This window comes from Mustela putorius, unplaced genomic scaffold, assembly GCF_011764305.1.
Source record: "Mustela putorius furo isolate JIRA1106 unplaced genomic scaffold, ASM1176430v1.1 tig00000835_pilon_pilon_pilon, whole genome shotgun sequence".
Lineage (NCBI taxonomy): Eukaryota > Metazoa > Chordata > Mammalia > Carnivora > Mustelidae > Mustela > Mustela putorius.
The window spans coordinates 5,170,110-5,187,500 of record NW_025421492.1 but is presented as its reverse complement, the minus strand read 5'-3'; the positions used below and the strand labels follow the sequence as shown (position 1 = coordinate 5,187,500).

The following is a 17,391-nucleotide window of genomic DNA, read 5'->3' as shown; positions in this document are numbered from 1 at the left end:
AGGGGCGTTCCACTGTGTGAAATGAGTGCGACAGAAGAAAAGAAATAATGTGTGATTTCACTCATCTCTGCAACCTATAAAACAAAACAAAAACAAATTCACAGACGCAGAGACCACATGTGGTGACCAGACAGAAGGGGCTTGGGGGAGGGTGAAATGGGGGAAGAGAGTCACTGTCCGGTAATGAACGGTAACTAGATGCAGAGGGGTAATCATCGCTCTGCAGTATATACACAGGTCAAATTATAAAGCTGTACATCTTAAACTTATATCATATATACCGTTTTACCTCAAAGGGGAAAAAAAGCATAAGGAAAAAATCTGTGGCAAAACTGGCTACTGAATTATTATAGAAAGAACTGCTAAAATACTGAGCACCACAACACTTTAATGACAATGGCATTCACGATACTGAAGTAATTCTGACAGGAACTATTTTTTCAGTGCTGTGACAGCAAGAGATGAGTAGTAACTTCCATAAAAAGGTTTCCGATGTCTTGATTTATATCTAACAGCTAAATGCAACTTTACTTTTTAAAGTCTGTAGAGGATAACAAGGAACTATCCGTGGAGATATGACCGATGGTGCCACAAAGAGCTGAGTTCGTGGGTCTCCAGTGGGTTCCACGTGTGGGATGGTCTCGCCGTCAGTCCCAGCCTGAAACACACTCCCACACCTTCCCTACTGCTCCGTGAAAAAAACCGCGTCTTTGTTCAGTTGATATACCTTTTCATCGTGTAATATTCTCAAGAAAAATTGTGCTTTATACTTTATATCCCAGCAAATGCTAACAATGATACCATCATCAAAAGAAACAAAGTGAGCCTATAATTTCTGTAAATAGCATCACTATAAAAGTTTTACAGCAATATACTTCAGACTAAAAACAAACATGTCTTGTTCATTTAAACAAATACACTCAGACTCTTTTATTTTTTGTATCTTCTATTTCATGAATAAGCACCTTAAAAGGGGGGGATTACATTTCATAAATACACTAAGTTGTACCTAATTTGCCAGCGGTTACTAAGATTAAAAGTGCTGAGAAGCTATTAAGCATTACATGCAATGCTATCAAGACATCAGCCATGAAAGAGCAGAGCTTTACCAAAGAACTATGGAATCATAGTTCTTTTTCACCAAAGAAGGATGCAAGGAAATTTGCAAAATTTGTGGACACACAGACCTCTTCTGAATTGTCAGAATTTTGAACTACCAGATGATCTAGTGCCAAGTCTCTCCGAAACCATTTTCACATGTGTGAAATGTAAAGGTTCCCTTTAAAATCCAAAATTCTACTATTCCACAACAAGCTAATTCTGCAATAAGCTACCCGGTGTTAGGAGAAATTAAATGTAACAAACCACTGACATCTGCAAGGCATATGAACGGAGACCTTCAGAAAGCCCTATAGAATATACTGTCCTTCATGAAAAATTATAAACTATTTTTTAAAAGATTAAGCGACCCCTTTTATCTTCCAGATTCTATAAATACAGCCCAAATTCATTAATAAAGCTATGACTCCTTCCAAGAAGGAAAAGAAATGAACTCTACACTTAATTCAGAATGCCATTTCTGTAGTGACATCAACCTAAGTCCCCACGACCAAAACGATGAGGGAGGATGACGTCAGACAGGAGACACGCAAGAGGACATGGACACAGCACACTGAGCCGTGAGCGGTGGCCACGCTGGCACGGCCCAGCAGAGCACTCTGACCTTCCAGCTGGAGCACAGAGGGCCGAGGGGACTAGGGTGGCATCGGTGAGCGCGCCACGGTGAAGCAGCGCATGGCTGCGTGCGATGGAAGCCATTTCCCACCGACATCCACGATGTCCATCCCCGGATCCAAGCACCTGCACCTCCCAGGACAGAGCTCGGACACTGCTGGAGCCTCAGCAGGACCCCAAGCAAGCGAGCTTGGGCACGGCTGCCTGGAAGCCTGCTGTCGTCAGTATAGGGACCGTCCCTGAGGGACATGAGCTGGCTTCAGGACCTTTCTCCAGGAAGCTCTGGGCTCTGAAGAAACCGCTTCCTGACAACACAGTGGACAGAGGGTCCCTCCACTGTAACCTCACACCACAGAAAGGAAGATACTTCCTAAGATTTCCAAATCAAACCTTTCTCATATAAAAGTGAATTAAACAGCGATATGAATTAACAGTTCGCGCTGATATTTCAGATAAACTTTGAAAGACCAATGATTTTCTAACTAATGACGATTTTGCTGCAAGTATGATGTCTCCCCTTACCAGCACTACCAGTAAGAGAGCCATCTGTCCAGCGTTCAGTAAGATCTTCTCCTTCCCTCAGTGGAGCACTTCTTTCCCCGGCCATGGGACCTGGTACAAGTCTTTAGCACTATGTTCGCTTTGCTGTACAGAAGTCACACGACTGGGGAGCATCGCAATGCGGGAAATGATGGTCTTACTCCAGAGACCTCAAGGCACAAAACTGGACCGAAGCAATCTGTGGTGACGGCAGGTACGCTGCGGGCACCACCTTAGCCGGTTTATGCATTCAACAATCTAACGGACATCTGTGGATTCACCACCAAAGCTGAGAAGGAGAATGTTACATTCCGGATTTTAATTTATCTTGACCTCGTACTTCCTGCTGTGAATGATTACTTTCTTAAATTTTCTTCTCATTCTTTCCTTATTTTCAACATCAGCACCCAACAGCGGAACCCACTTGATTAAGCTGCTAGGGCTGTAAGCACTTCCCCAGTGGCACCAGGGCCGGGTGACAGGAAGAGCACAGCAGAACCGGCCTGGGCCAAGCTGGGTGACTGGGGCTGGAGCAGCGGCCTGACTTAGCAGCTCTGACTCAGTGGCCTTGGAGCCCATCCGCTTTGAAGCAGAATGTCCAGAGAAACTGAAATAATGTCTGATCACTCAGGCATCAACAATATTAGGAAGGCTAACGCTGTAAAAGTTAATAGCCTCCAGGACAAGTAAGAGCTATGTGTATAAAAAGACACATCTTTACTCTGCTGAGGAGCCCACAGCTTTTCCAACATGCAGAGAAGATGCTCCATCATGGATGGGGTGGGTCACTGGGACCCCCTTCCAAGTTCAGATGGAGCAGCCCTGCTTTTTCATTTGGTATTATAAGGCTATATTCCATGTACTTTTTTTTTTTCTGTTTAAGCAAAAAAGAAAACTCAAAAATTCACTGAAGCCTTGAAGTACATTCAGAAACCGTAACTGTAAGTACTAATAACAAGACAATAAACATTGGGTTAATTATTTTGTTAAAATTTTTCCTCATCTCCAAAATCTGGTAATCATATAAACAACATATTTTTTAAAAAGCCAAACCATAAATTTTTAAAACCTTGATATCTAGCAATAAGTCTGTCACTTCCTATTTGCTGATAATATACAACGTACCCATATTACTTAATTATAAATATCAAATGAGACAAAGACATTTTGAATGCTATGAGAACAGAAAATTATTAGTTGTAATTAACATGCAAAAAATTCAGGTTTAATTTAAATAAAAACTTTCATACATATGTTCTGCTGAACCCGTTTCCCATAATCATTTGCTGAATCAGCTTAGCATGGAAAAAGGGGTACACATATTATTTAGACATTAGCAACTGAAAGCATTTCATACTCGTTCGACTATAAATTCATGCTCATTTCAGCACAGCCCCGAGAGCTGGGAACACGCGCCATGCTCAGCATCACAGAAGAGATGGAAGGCCACGGTGACCCAGAAGAAGGCACTGACCCTGTTACACTAAGAGGCAGGACCATCTACAGGCACAGAGAACCCTCTAATTCTGCAATACCTGTTTCACAGTGTGACCATCAATCACATATTAGACCAACAAAGAAAAAGTCCATCTTAAAAAAGAAAAACTTCTGTGAAGACGTTAGTATCTTATATCTAACCATAGTCACTGAGTGTCAATCACCCTCGGAAAACTAACAGAGAAAGAAAGCCACCAACCATGCCCTCAAGAAATTATCCTGTATGGAAATAGGGCATATGCCACCTATTTTAAAAGGAAAACAACGGAAAATGTATTAAGCAGTACGCTGACCTCGGTGGGAGGAAGTGATTACAGAGAATGAAAATGTAGGGGACGACTTACAGTGAGAGAAAATCTGGACCTTGCCTGAAAGACCATGCAGGCTGACCGACCCAGGGGACACAGAGCTGCGGCTTCCAGCCCAGCGGGGTTGGGAACAGCACACATGGTCTGCTCAGACTTTTCATGCTACTTTGGCCCAACTCCTCTATCACATGCACTGCCCCATGCCAGGTCGAGAAAAGCACCCATGAAACAAGAAAGAACTGCAATTACATTAGACCTCGACAGAAACGACTCTTTCTCTGAAAAGCCGATCTCTGTATTGAGATCATATGCTAGAAATAACTCAAAACTTAGCTGGACTCATGTGAAAGTTCTAATATTTGACGGTTTTCAACCTAAGCATTAATATACTTGATCGAATCTTAGGAGGTGCTAACATTTTAGAAGCATCAAACAACATCATAGTTCTTCTGAAAGGGAATCAAAGATTGGCCAAAATGAAAGACACTGGGATTGGAAGGACACTGGGATTACTACGGGACCGCTATATCTCATGGAGCACATCATGTCTGCTTGTTGTCTCCTGCGAGCACGAAGGCTGGGAGAGCCAAGATACCAGTGGAGACACCCTTTGTTCTAAGCTCACAACTGATTATACAAGTGACCCCAGGACCAAGAAACGGAGGAAAAGATCTCAGAGAGTAACCTACGTGAACCCTCGATTTCTCCCGTGAGAGCTCTGTAAGGAAATGTGAACACCTCCTTTCTCGTCTGTTAAGATGATCGATCACATTTGCTTTGATCCAACTTTATAAAAATTACTTCAGAAAGGTTATAAGTTTCCTGAAAATTCCTCAGGAAAAATTTTAATCTTGGACTTTTATAAGCAACTACCAAGACATCATGACTATAAAGAACCTCTCACAAAAAGTCAGTACTGTATAATGAAACTGTATAAAAGTTGGTAATTAAGCATAATTGAAGGCTGCAGTGAACATATAGGCCTTTGTTCTTTTTAATTCTGGCACTGACTGGGAATTAAAGATAAGAGCTTAAGGCATATTTTAGTCAGAGTCCAGATGTATAAGCCCCAGTGTTCTAAAAGTAATTTAAGTGAAATAAAAGAAGAGAATAGCCAAAAATATTCTAGATGCCTGCCAGGGAAAAACACCTATATTCTGAACATTTACCATATTTGATTGATCGTATGTGGAATCACTTATTCGTTGGCCTTAAAAAAGGTTAAAACAGAAGATACTCTTATATCCAAGCTCTGAGTAAATTCCTAAAGCATAGCAAAACAAAACAATAATGCTTAAAAATTAATTCACCACAATAAACAATACATGCAAAAGAAATTTGAACATTCACACTAAAAAAGGTATAGACAGTTCACATCAGCACAGGATTCGGCTGTCTTATTTCTCATTCTATATGGGAGTAAGAGGAGGCAACAGATTAAAGCAGATGTCATGGTAATAAAGACTATCAGTACTAAACCATACATCTCTGGTCTAATAACTCACTGAACTAGTACAGGATGACATAATTATAATGTATGCAGTATTATTATAGTCTTCTGGGTTTCTTTTTTTGGGAGCCAGAGTGGGGGGGGTAGAGGAATTCCTAACCATACGCATGTCTACCCTTTATTCACCAACGTTCCACAGGCGGATGATGAAAAACAAGATCAATCCGAGATGGAATAAGAGGGAAAGGGACTGCTTTAGCACAGGGGCCTGGGGCCAAGCCCGGAAACCTGGACCAGTAAGCAAGAGAGACATGATGCGCTCTGAGTGCACACGCGGAGGGCTGGGGAACCACGGGAGCAAGAAAAGAAGAAAATGGGTGATGGAGTTGAGAAAAGAACGTGTCTAACAAAATCAAACGGATGATTAAAAGGCCAACTTGCAGGGGGGATCTGCAGCACGATTCAGGAGCAGGAGCTGGGGCTGGCGCTGGGGCTGGGAAGAGGGAAGGGTCCCAGCAGCAAGCCAGGTCAGGAGACTGTGCTCGGCAGTACCCATCTCTGTGGCGATGCTAACCCACTGGCCCACAGTCTCTCCCTGGGGCCCAAACTCCACACTGATGGATGCATAATTCCAAGAGCTCTGACTTCCGAGGCTTCCTCTGATGGACAGAGTCAAAGGCAACTGCCACTGGACTCGACGTTCTTTTCAGCCTGAGTCCAGTCCAGTTTCCCAGGCTCATCCTAGCTCTTTCCATAATCCCTGAGCAGTATATGAGTTTTATCTTTAGAAGAGACTGGTTATTGTATAGGTGTCCGTAATGTGTAGAAAGAAACGGAAGAGCTACACAACGATGCAAAGGCAAGTTTTAGGGGCGAAGCAATTGTGCACAAGGGTTATTATGGGAATTGCTGATAAAGGCATCTCATTGATTCACTGGCTTATTCTTGCAGTAAACATCTACTGCCTCAGTTACTACTGTGTTCCCAAATCTACATGGTACTGGTGCTGAAGGATGACACAGCCTCTGTTGTCATGCCCCCCAGACTTGGGGGTGATGGGACGCGTGTCAGGACGGAGAGAGAAAACACACATAAAGGCAGAAGAGAATTCTGTTAGGTATAAGACTCTGATGAAAAGACAGTTTGGTGCTATTTTAGGATGGATGGCCCACAAAGACCCTTTTGCAGGGCTGCATTTTAAGTGTAATCTGAAGTTAGAGCCTTCCCAGCAGAACACAGTCAGGGGCCCTCCGTGAGGTGTGCACGAGCCTGGCATGTTCTCCTCCCGTGTGCCTGGAGCGACCTGGGTGGGGGGAAGGTTGGGGGAGAGCTGTGTAAGGTGAAGAACCAAGGACCCACAGACTGTGCACTGTTTAGGAAACGGTCACCAGTCCGAGCATAACACTCGTGTTTTTTAAATGCCCAAGAATTAAATACAGAGATGAATGTTCAATAACATGCTGGCTTAAAATTAAAGAATAAAGTTTAGAAAGAGTAAAAAACAATGCTATAATTCTGTAACATACACATATTTATAAACATTAACACTTACAATGCCTCTGCTGCCAACATGAAAATTTCCATTAAAGTAGGAAATAATACATTTGATCAGCGTAACGGTGATACCCCAAGAGCAGCACTCACTTCTGACGCAGCTACAGAGTTTGCCCTGGTAGGCAGGGGAGGCAATCCCACTCTGTTCCCCGTGGAGGACGTGCTAGCTCTGTCCGCTCAGCACACCTGAGCTGCAAGAAGTCTTCAAAATCAATCATCTTGAGAACCAAAAAGCACCATCTGCAGCAGCACAAGGAAGTATGCTATGTTTTCATACCAGAAAGCAGGACAACTTTTAAAAGGTCCTGTAACAGGACTTCATGCCACTAAACACACTGCCCCAAACCAAACAGCTGAAGGCACGTGCGCTCCTAAACACTGCCCCTACTTCACAAAAACTCCCATCGCGAAACTTCCCCTGAATTATGGGATCGCTGATTTATGGGAGGTGGTTACAACATATTGCTTACATAAAATGGGAATTTGCCCTAAGGGAAAAAATGATGAGACCCGAAGTAACGGCAGTAAATAAAGTGTGTACCATGAAGCCCACTGTCTAGAGATGGACTACAATTCTGATACTGAGCTTCCCAGCAGTAAACATAAAGAGGAAAATTCAATTATCTATGGGATTTGCTGTTACTTAGGACCAAAACGACAAGTGGTTTCAGAAAAGTACAACCTCTCCCGGAACTAAGACCAGAAATCAACTGGCCATATTTTCATGAGTAGCAACCTGAGAACTAACTTCATAATAAAGATAGGAGTTTTATAAGCTTACTCCTTCAAACATCCTTAAATGTAAGTCATTCCCACAAAAACGAAGACGTCCATTTTACTGGAGGAAAAGAAAACCACAAGCAAGGCGGGAAGAAAAGGTGCTCTCTGGCCACCGGAGCTGCCCACTGGGCAGCGGGCAGGAAGGGAAGGGAAGGAATGCGCATTCAGGACCGTCAGCAATCGGACAGATGTGCGGAAGCCAGACCCTCCACGGAGCTTCTGAGTGCCTCAGCAGAACCAGGCAAAGGCATCAGCCCTAGATGAGCTCTTTCCATCCCTTGCGGGATGAGCTACAAGAATTATCTCCAATCAGGTCCAAATACCTCCCCAGAAAGTAAGCCGCAAACTTCAACCAGCAATGAGGATCGGAGAACCCCACCTTCTAGACCACTGACACCTCCGCTGACTTCCACCAGGAAAATTCATCAAGTCAGAGTTAGAAAATACCCATTTCAGTGAGAAAATGTTTGTCATGAAGCAACCATAGAACATCTAAATTACCCATTTAATTGAGAAATATTTCCCAGATACTGATAAGATATCTTTCGTGGAAAATATATACTTATCTCTGTATGTCCCTTAATAACTGTCAGCTTAAGTCATTAAAATATAAAAGGAAATTTCTAAAAATAATAAATATCCCTGGCTTTAGATGAATTGAAGTGACTTCTATCTATCTTTCCATGTAGAAGTGATTACTTAGCAGTGCTCTATGTCTGTTCAGTCCTACTTGTGCACAGGAAAGCCACGGCAAATGATCACAGGGTACTAATTCTACCCTGGATACTGTCTGTAGACGGAGAAATGGGGAAAGACAGAAGAAAGAGAGTTCTGAGCTCATGCATTACTAGGATATCAAAATATGACAACCTTCCACTCATCAAAATTCAGTAAGCCGAAATGGAAAGAAGACATGTTCTCCTCCATTTTGACTCAAGAGAGTTTTTTCTGGGGTGTATGTGTGTGTGTGTGTGTGTGTGTGTGTGTGTGTGTATTTATACCAGAACAATCTATCTATCTATCTATCTATCTCTCTCTCTCTCTATATATATATAAAACAGAGAAGAGTCCCTGCTTTATTCTTCCTAAATAAAAAAAAAAAGAAAAAAGAAAAGAATAGAAAAAAAAACCCTGCCAGCCACTAGAGTAAAAGAAGAAATAAGAGAGACCAATATACAGTAGGTGAGTAGGGATGAGAGCAAGCCTGAGGCCAGCAGAGAGAAAGGAACCCACAGGTTTGACAATGACCCGCCACAGATATCACGTGATTCTCATTCAACACAGAGTAAAGGACCTTAGTGCATCCATGAGAGCAAGCTACCCATTTCAGTGGTAGAACAGAAAACAGTGTTTAGCCTACAGAAATTCACAAGGAATAAACACTGAGGAAGATGATGGTCCTTTTTCTTTTCTTTTTAAGTGGGCGACACACCCACCATCCAGATGGAGCCCAACCTGGGGCTTGAACTCAGGACACTGAGATCAAGATCTGAGCTCAGATCAAGAGTCAGAGGCTTAACCCACTGCAGCACTCAGATGCCCTGATGATGACCCTTTAATAAATAAAATGCATGCAATTATGACAACTTATCCAAAGGAACTTTCTTTCAAATGGACAATCAAGTGACAGTAAGAGGAGTTAATCTCACACTCTTCTGGCAAGAAAAATTTTAAACTATTTAAATAAATGTCATTCAGAGTTTTTATAAAATGTGCTATTCTCTCATTGAAAAGTAACCTAAGTTTTGCGGTGCCTGGGTGGCTCAGTTGGTGAAGCTCTGTCTTGGGCTCAGGTCATGTGCCCAGGGTCTTGGAATCCAGCCTGGCGTCTGGCTTCCTGCTCAGCTCAGCAGGGAGTCTGCTGCTGCCTCTCTCTCTGCCCCTTCCCCCTGCTCCTGCCTTCTCTGGCTCACTTTCTCTCACATAAATAAATAAAATCCTTAGATAAATAGATAGACAGATAGATCAATGTAACCTAAGTTCTAATCACCCCAAACTATTGTTGGCAAAGTTTCAAAGCCATATGCATGTGCACATCTACATGCTTTTTCTAGAAATGTCTGGGTTTGGGATACTTTCATGTTTCAAGAAAAAGGGTGATTTCCATATGAACTGAAAAGCAGAAACCGTGATGCTTTCATAAAATTCCAACATATAAACATTTCTGAGAAAGGAGAGGAGACAAGGCCGACCCAATGCCTAGGGGACGTCCTGTGCAGTCCCCAGGCTCAGAGCAAAGGAGAAGCAAGTGTCAGAGCTGCCAGGGCTTCCACCCGCAGTTAGCCTCGGTGACACCTGGAACCCAGAGACAGGTGGGGGAAAGACTGCACTCATCAGTAAGATCAAAGGTACCATGGAAAGGGAGTTGGCCGGCCACAAATCCCAAGTGTCTGGAAAAAGGAGCTACAGCCAACTGAGGAGCTAGAGCCAGCCAGAAGGAAAAGAGCTCAGGAGTCGGAAGGAGGTCTGGGGAAAATCCGTTCACCTGAACAAAAGCACTGATCAGCCCTGAGCCCCCCACCCCTCTGGGGAGGGGGGGCTAAACACACCCCCAAGTGGACAATAATGCAAGGCTGAGCCTTGTAACCTGAGCAGATGCCTTCAAAACTGCTTCATCAAAAAGAAAAAAAAAAAAAAAACTTCCATTTATTAATAAACTTGAAAAAACAGGTACATTTCCTTTGATTATGAAATTATTTAGCTCTTAAACTCTCTGATGCATAGATACAATTTAAAATCCTCTACTGGTAAAAGTAGTTGAGGGGCTGGCAGAAAAGCCCTCCCGAGACACTACCAGGGCCACGAACTTCCACTGGCACTGGGACACCACCGACTCCGGTTCCCAAGGAGCCCCTTCCCTTCTCCCCGTTACAGTCACTCGAAGTCACCCAGCTGACTTCCCAATAGGAACGCCAGGTTTCTGCATTACAATACGCACCTGGCTCCCACAGGAGATAAAATTACCATGGCCTGGAGGTTGTGGCAAGTGTGCCTAGGCTCGTTTTCTACATTACTGTTAGCAAACTCACAGAGTCATAAAGATACTTCGGCTTACTATACTACAAACAGAATTACTTATCTAAAATAGGAAATACTTCAGAATGAACTTGCCAATTAATTGGAGTTTATTATTTTGGAATGTAAATCAAATGTGGCTATATTTACTTCTTTATAATTAAGTGTACAAGACTTCTGAAATACAGTAGTGTACTTACTACCTTAAAATAAGTTCATGCAAATTTAGGGACCAAAAAAAAAAAAAGTTGTTCTTACACAAGCCATCACTTCAGGTGTTCATAAAGTCAAAACACATATATTTGAAATTATCTAGCTTTCTGTTGCTAATGACAGTCATGCTGACAAAATTTACTGGTTGATCAAACTATAGTACAAGTATATGAATTTATTTGTAATAAATTATCATTTTTGCATATATCAGTCAAAGCACAAGGCCTAAATACTTGCAAACAAAATGCATTATTAATTTAATTGTCACAGCCTATTTGGCTAACTTCTATTACTATTTGCTATAATATGCAATGCCTAAGAGGAGAGAATCAAATTTAAAACATAAAATAGTAAGCTGATTATTTTGTCCTGGAGAAATTAAAATATAGCAAGCTTGCAAAATTATAGCCAAGGCATTAATGTTTTAAATAGGTAAGAAAAAAATGTTTAACTTAATTTAGAGAACACTTATGCTCAAAAGTGATGGTTCAACATGCTGATAAAGAGTTTCTTTGTTTCCTAAAACCATTACAAGGCATCAGTTCCCTTTCGGAGGCAGGGAAGAAGGTGGAATAGGAGCCCTTTGGCACCGACTGTGCTAGACTTCGCCAGCTGAATGCGACCCTCCCCAACTCCACGTGTCTACTGCCATGGGTTCCAGGCCCTCTGACTAATTTCTGGGCAGTAAAATGAGGTATCCTAAACAAGAAGTGTTCTGAAATACAGAGGTCTTAATGGAAACAACAATTCAATGGAAGATGTCCAGCTGAGAGGAACTCGACAGCCTGAACTTTAAGGGGCTCAGGACCCAGAAGACAGGGTCCGTGCATTCCCACTTGAGATGCCTTTCCCAATTTAGGAACCAAAATCATGTCTAGGCCAGAGAAAAAGCTTAACACATCTCAAAGGGAAGAAAGACATGCCTCTACCCTCTGTGCAGCCTCCCTACAGGTGCCAGGGGCTGAAATGAGTAGAAACAAGCAAGTGCTCCTGGAACACACAGAAAAAGTAATGGGAACTGAACAGTGCACCTGGGATCTTCACTCTCCTGTCATAGGAGATGCCTACTGTATTTAAGTGCTTGGAGGAGAGAACTATGTATATAGTGATGAAGTTTTCATTAGTATGAAATGATATGAACACTTTTTTAACCTTTATTCATTCCTAGATAAAAAGCAAAATGATGCATTTGAATTACAGTAGGGAGGTATTTTCTTTTTATTAATCATCTGATCTAGACTGTTTTCATTCAAAATTTATTTGGGGAACAAAATCCCTAAGTACCCAATTGTAAAGATTCTCAGTGTCAGATAATTAGTCCAAGGAAGGACAATGGGATTCGAGTCAGAAAAATAATTCTAACATTCATTAATTATAAGACACTGCATAAATTATTACAAATTCTTGAATCTCAGGCTTTAGATAAAAAAACCTGGAATAATAATGCACTCTTAATAACATCACAGAGTGATTAACTGAGATAATGCATGTAAAAGCAACAAAATATAGTACTTAAAAATGTTTTGTTTCTGCTTCCTTATACATTCATGAAACATAACTTAAACAAATCCCAAATCATAATGTAAGTAATACAGAATACGTTGAATTTCACACATTATACATTCAGGATATGCCCAACACATACAGTTTGGCTCAAATTAAATATAATGCTACAAAGAGAAGTACCAGAAGTCAAAAGATAAAGAGTAGGCATACGTGGACACTCAACATTCTGACCCAGCAGTCATGTCCAAACCAAAACGCTAAAGAAAGCGATACGCCTTCAACAGAACAGTCAAGTCAAATCGCTTATAAACACAGAAAATGTTGGTAAGAGCATTTTCGAGTTTTTAAAAAGGGAATTAAGCATTTACAAGTAAGGAAGAGGGTCCAGGCGGCCGTAGGCTGCGGACTGACGGAACGGGCTGCATCATTACTGGCATTCTTAGAAAATTATTAAAAGCCAAAGGTTTCTGGGAGTGTCTACAGAGTTTCAGATACTGCCGCAGAGAACTGGGGGGAATCAACTATGTCTCTAAAGGAGGCACAGAGGGATTTTCACCAGCTCTGAGTGAGCTGCACATCTTACAGATTCAAAGATTTTTGAAGTAGCCATACTCACCTGCTAGCTGACATTGCTCTACTTCTGCTCACCTAATATAATTAAGTCTATGTGATGAAGCTAATTATGATACAGTAGCAGGAAAAAAGAAAGCCTGGCAGTTGATGACATAATAATTGTAGTGTTATTTTTCATGACATGGCAACTACTGTATTATTTTGGGGATGACACAAGATGTATTTCTTTTTTAGTATCAGCAATGCTTAATTCTACAGTAAGAATTTAAAAATACTGTTTAAAAACCTCAAAATAAAAATGCAGGAAAAAACAAAGTCTACCTTTACATTACTATTTTAGTTCGTCTGAACACAGTGCAGAGGTCAATCCCCTCCTAAATAAACTTTTCGACTGTTTCAAGTTTATTTCACAATTTCACAAATTCAAAGGCCCTCAAACCTTTTCAAATACTTTTAGGTCTGAATTTTAAAATTAAAATGACATTAAATTCTTGTGGAAGAATGGTATGAAATATGTCATCCAACCACAGAGTACCAGAAATGCTAAACATGATAAACTGACTTGATATCAATTCTAGAACTCACACCATTAAACAAAGCCTAAAATGCAAATATAATCACACTTACTAAATTTTTTAAATGAGCAAAAAATTACCTTTCTTTCGGGGTGCCAACTCCATGCTTGCCTAGGAGATGCGTATTTAAGTGCTTCTTCATGACAAAAGCAACCCTAAAAAAAGAAATAACAATAATTACAGAACTAAAACATGACTATGCTAAAAGCATATCCACAAAGTACTTAACAGGCACTGAAATGCGAATGTAACATGAAATTGCACATTACAGCAGCACTCCTGGTAAACAAGACGCTTGCCTACAGATCACATGTACTGTGATACCTGAAAACTGGAATAAACAACTATTTAAATGAACTGGTTCATTGTCTTCCTCGTGCGCCAACAGGGGCGGAAACAGTGACTGTACCTCAGTCACTGCCTTTCCCGTCGTGAGAGAGACAAAGCGACTCCCGACACGGTAATCCTCACTGCCCCTTAGTTGTTCCCACACTTCAACCATGGAAAGAGTTCGAGAAAATGTCATTTTATTAAATATTAAAGAGACTGTAAAGAGAAAATAAATAGCCTCCATGAAGCTTCCTTGAAAACATGGTAATAATTTGAAAAGAGGTTTTAAAAATGATGTGTCTAGTGTGTCTGTGGCACATGCAAAAAAAAAAAAGTACTTCAGCACCAAGAAGATATCAATTAACTAAAACAAACAAAAAGTATTATCTGACACGCTATCTTATTTTATACACAAATCAGCTTACTTAATTCAATTTTGAGGACATAAATATGAAATGGACAGGAATCAAAAGTCAGTCCATGGAACACCAGTCTCCTTCTGAACACAGTTCAACATCAATTTAATTACATTGTGTGATTATTTAGAACAATTTAGATCTCATTCAGAAGCATCAGACTAAAATGGTTCTCTTGATAAGCCAAAAAAAAAAAAATTGATATTATAACTTTCAGAGTAAAAGGGCTTGCAAACATTTTTGTTAATTATGTATTACAGCTGTCCTTCATAAAGTTAATTACCAATAGCTGAAAGGCAACAGAATCTATTTGCATATGTACATGAAAGGCATGACATATGCGAAAATATGATTTTAATTAGCATTCTATGATATGAAAGGCTACAAATCAAATTGGCATGTTATAAGATTCTTAACATTAAATACTGAATTCATCTGGACATGTTTGCACAAACGGGCAACGTGAGGCTGTAAAGTACTATGGCCTTATAGAAGAGACATGCCAACCGCCAAGACTTAAAAAATTTCTAAAAAGATAAATGCCTCTCCTCCCCTGCCCACATGTCTGGTCTATTTTGGTTCTTTTCCTATAATATTAGAGAACCTCAGTTTTGAGGCTAAAATAATATATTTGTAATTTTTACGTGACTGTGAGTTCATTATTCAAATACGGTATTTGTATATACTGAAAATGGCATTCATTCTTTTTTACATATTAGGTAATAACTATGGACAATACAGGCTTGACACTATAAATAACTGGGCACACTATCAATCATTAAAATGGAAAAATAACGAGTACATGTAAAGAATCAAACTGTGATGATATTAAAGGCTTAGCAAAAATAACAGTACAAGATATTCTTTATTTGTTTCTGCTTGATTTGGACAAAATAAATAACATTTTTCATTTCCTTAAAAAAGAATGCAGTAATAACAACAGTCCATTTAAGTCATAACTTCCCTACTGTCCTCTATTTTCTTATAATTAAAAAAATATAAAGCTAATAGCAAAGAGCAAAGGTTAAGAACCCAAAGTTGCAAAGCACAGCTTATTTACATGACTAAGTATAATTTAAGAGATGTGAGTTTAGAACCACAGGGCAGTTCCCGAAAGAAGAAACTTTTATTAATTAAAATGTCTAAGTTTTAAGAATTGAAACACAAATATTATACTTCATGGGGAAGCAAACTGAAGTACACAGAGAGGGAAAGCTTCTGCCTAATATAATTCTTAAATTGCCTGCCTGAATATCTCGAGGAATAATAATTTTTTATTATGGGAAAACTTTATAATACTAAAATACAGCTCAATTATACTCAAATGCAAAATGTTCATTCATCCAAAATCTGATTTAAAGTAAGTATAAAGTCTTTAAATTTGTAATACATAAGTACAAGTAGCATAAAAGTCCCAAAGTCATCCTCAATTAAAAGATACAAGTCATGCATGACTGAAATCATCTGACCAACCTATCTGAACAGAACACTGCCAGCAATCTGTGCTTACTGAATGTAGTCTACCTCTCACTGCCGTCAACATAGTCTTGCTTCCATATTTTAACACAGCAATTGCTCTGGAAATTTGATCATCTATACATCACCAGAAATAAGACAAAAACAGTCCCAAATCTGAGAAGCTATACAGTCGAAACTCCTGGCTCCTGATGGACACTTCTGCCCGTGTACTCACTGTGTTTCTGCATGCTCACTGGTCACTCATGGGTAAAATCAGGTACCACGCAGCCTCTGGAGGAGGCAGCAGCAAGCCCACCATGCTCCAGCAAGGACACCGCTGGGCACTCAGGAATGCAGTAAGTCACCAACTTGGACCCACTCCAGAGCACAGTGACAAAACTAGAGTCCCTGCCTCAGAAAACGTGAAAACTAGTGATGGAAACAGACAAGAACAAAAAGTAAAACATACAGCATCTTAAACACTATGATAGTGGTAGGAGAAAAACAAGCAAACCAGAAGCTTACACCGGATGGCTCCGGAACGCGGTCTGTGCATGAAGGGGGCAAGGGGCCGGGCCAGGGACGGGGCGGGGAAGAGCAGGCCACAGAAGGCAGGGTGGCCAGGACAGCTGCGGGGGAGCCCGTGAGCGGAGGCTGCTCTCAGAGGCAGAGGCAGTGGAAGGTAGGGGAGGACAGGGCAGGGTGGAGGGTGGGGGGGGGGGAGCTATCACCCCGGGGAGAGGAGAGGCATCCCAGGCCCAGGGTCTGACTCCCTGCCATGTGGCTCAGAGCAGCCAGAGGGACAGGACTGGGGCAGGGGATGAGTGGGGAGAACTCTGAGGGTATCCAACAGGAGGCCAACCTCTGGTCTTGAGGCCAAGGGCAAGATCCATGTTAGAACAGACTCTCTGAGGCTTTCCATCTACAAATGCCATACAATCTAAAGGAACACCTTGAAATAAAAAAAAACGATGCTTTTCTTTAAATATGATTGACTTCCAAGTACCTAGAATTGCCTAAAATAGTGTCACTTAAAATTGTTTTTGGTGTCAAAAGAGCAGCACAGTAGTAATGTTTACATCCTAGTTAGAGATTTCTACTTTTCAGTACCAGCATTTCATATTTTAACTTCTAATTTGAAACAAATTTCTCCTACACAATCGATGGATCTAATCAGAACCTCTTCCTTTAATCCCTAAGGTTTTATCACTGCAGAATTATTTCCATTTAAGAGTCATGAAAGATTATCTGACTGATCTATTTAAGTAAATAAGATACAATACACGACTGCAGGGGAAGAGATGTGGAAAGAAACATGTGCCAAGAGCCACGGCACATCAGCGTTCCCTCACACGCCCGAGTCAGGGCATTCGGTGCAGGGCCAAAAGTCAGCTTTGCACAGAGAATTTTTCCAAGGGGACAAGCCAAGGGGACAAGCAGCA

The 17,391-nt window shown here is 41.0% G+C and overlaps 1 protein-coding gene across 2 annotated transcripts in view; it reads right to left on the bottom strand.

Moving 5' to 3' along the window:
* The window catches only part of ZNF407 (zinc finger protein 407), a 426,160-nt gene that overhangs the window by 250,645 nt on the left and 158,124 nt on the right, over positions 1-17,391 (bottom strand). For both annotated transcript variants that reach the window (XM_045085228.1, XM_045085229.1), the window contains exon 4: positions 13,826-13,900. In XM_045085228.1, coding sequence (XP_044941163.1) covers positions 13,826-13,900 — 75 coding nt within the window. The remainder of the gene's footprint in view (positions 1-13,825; positions 13,901-17,391) is intronic.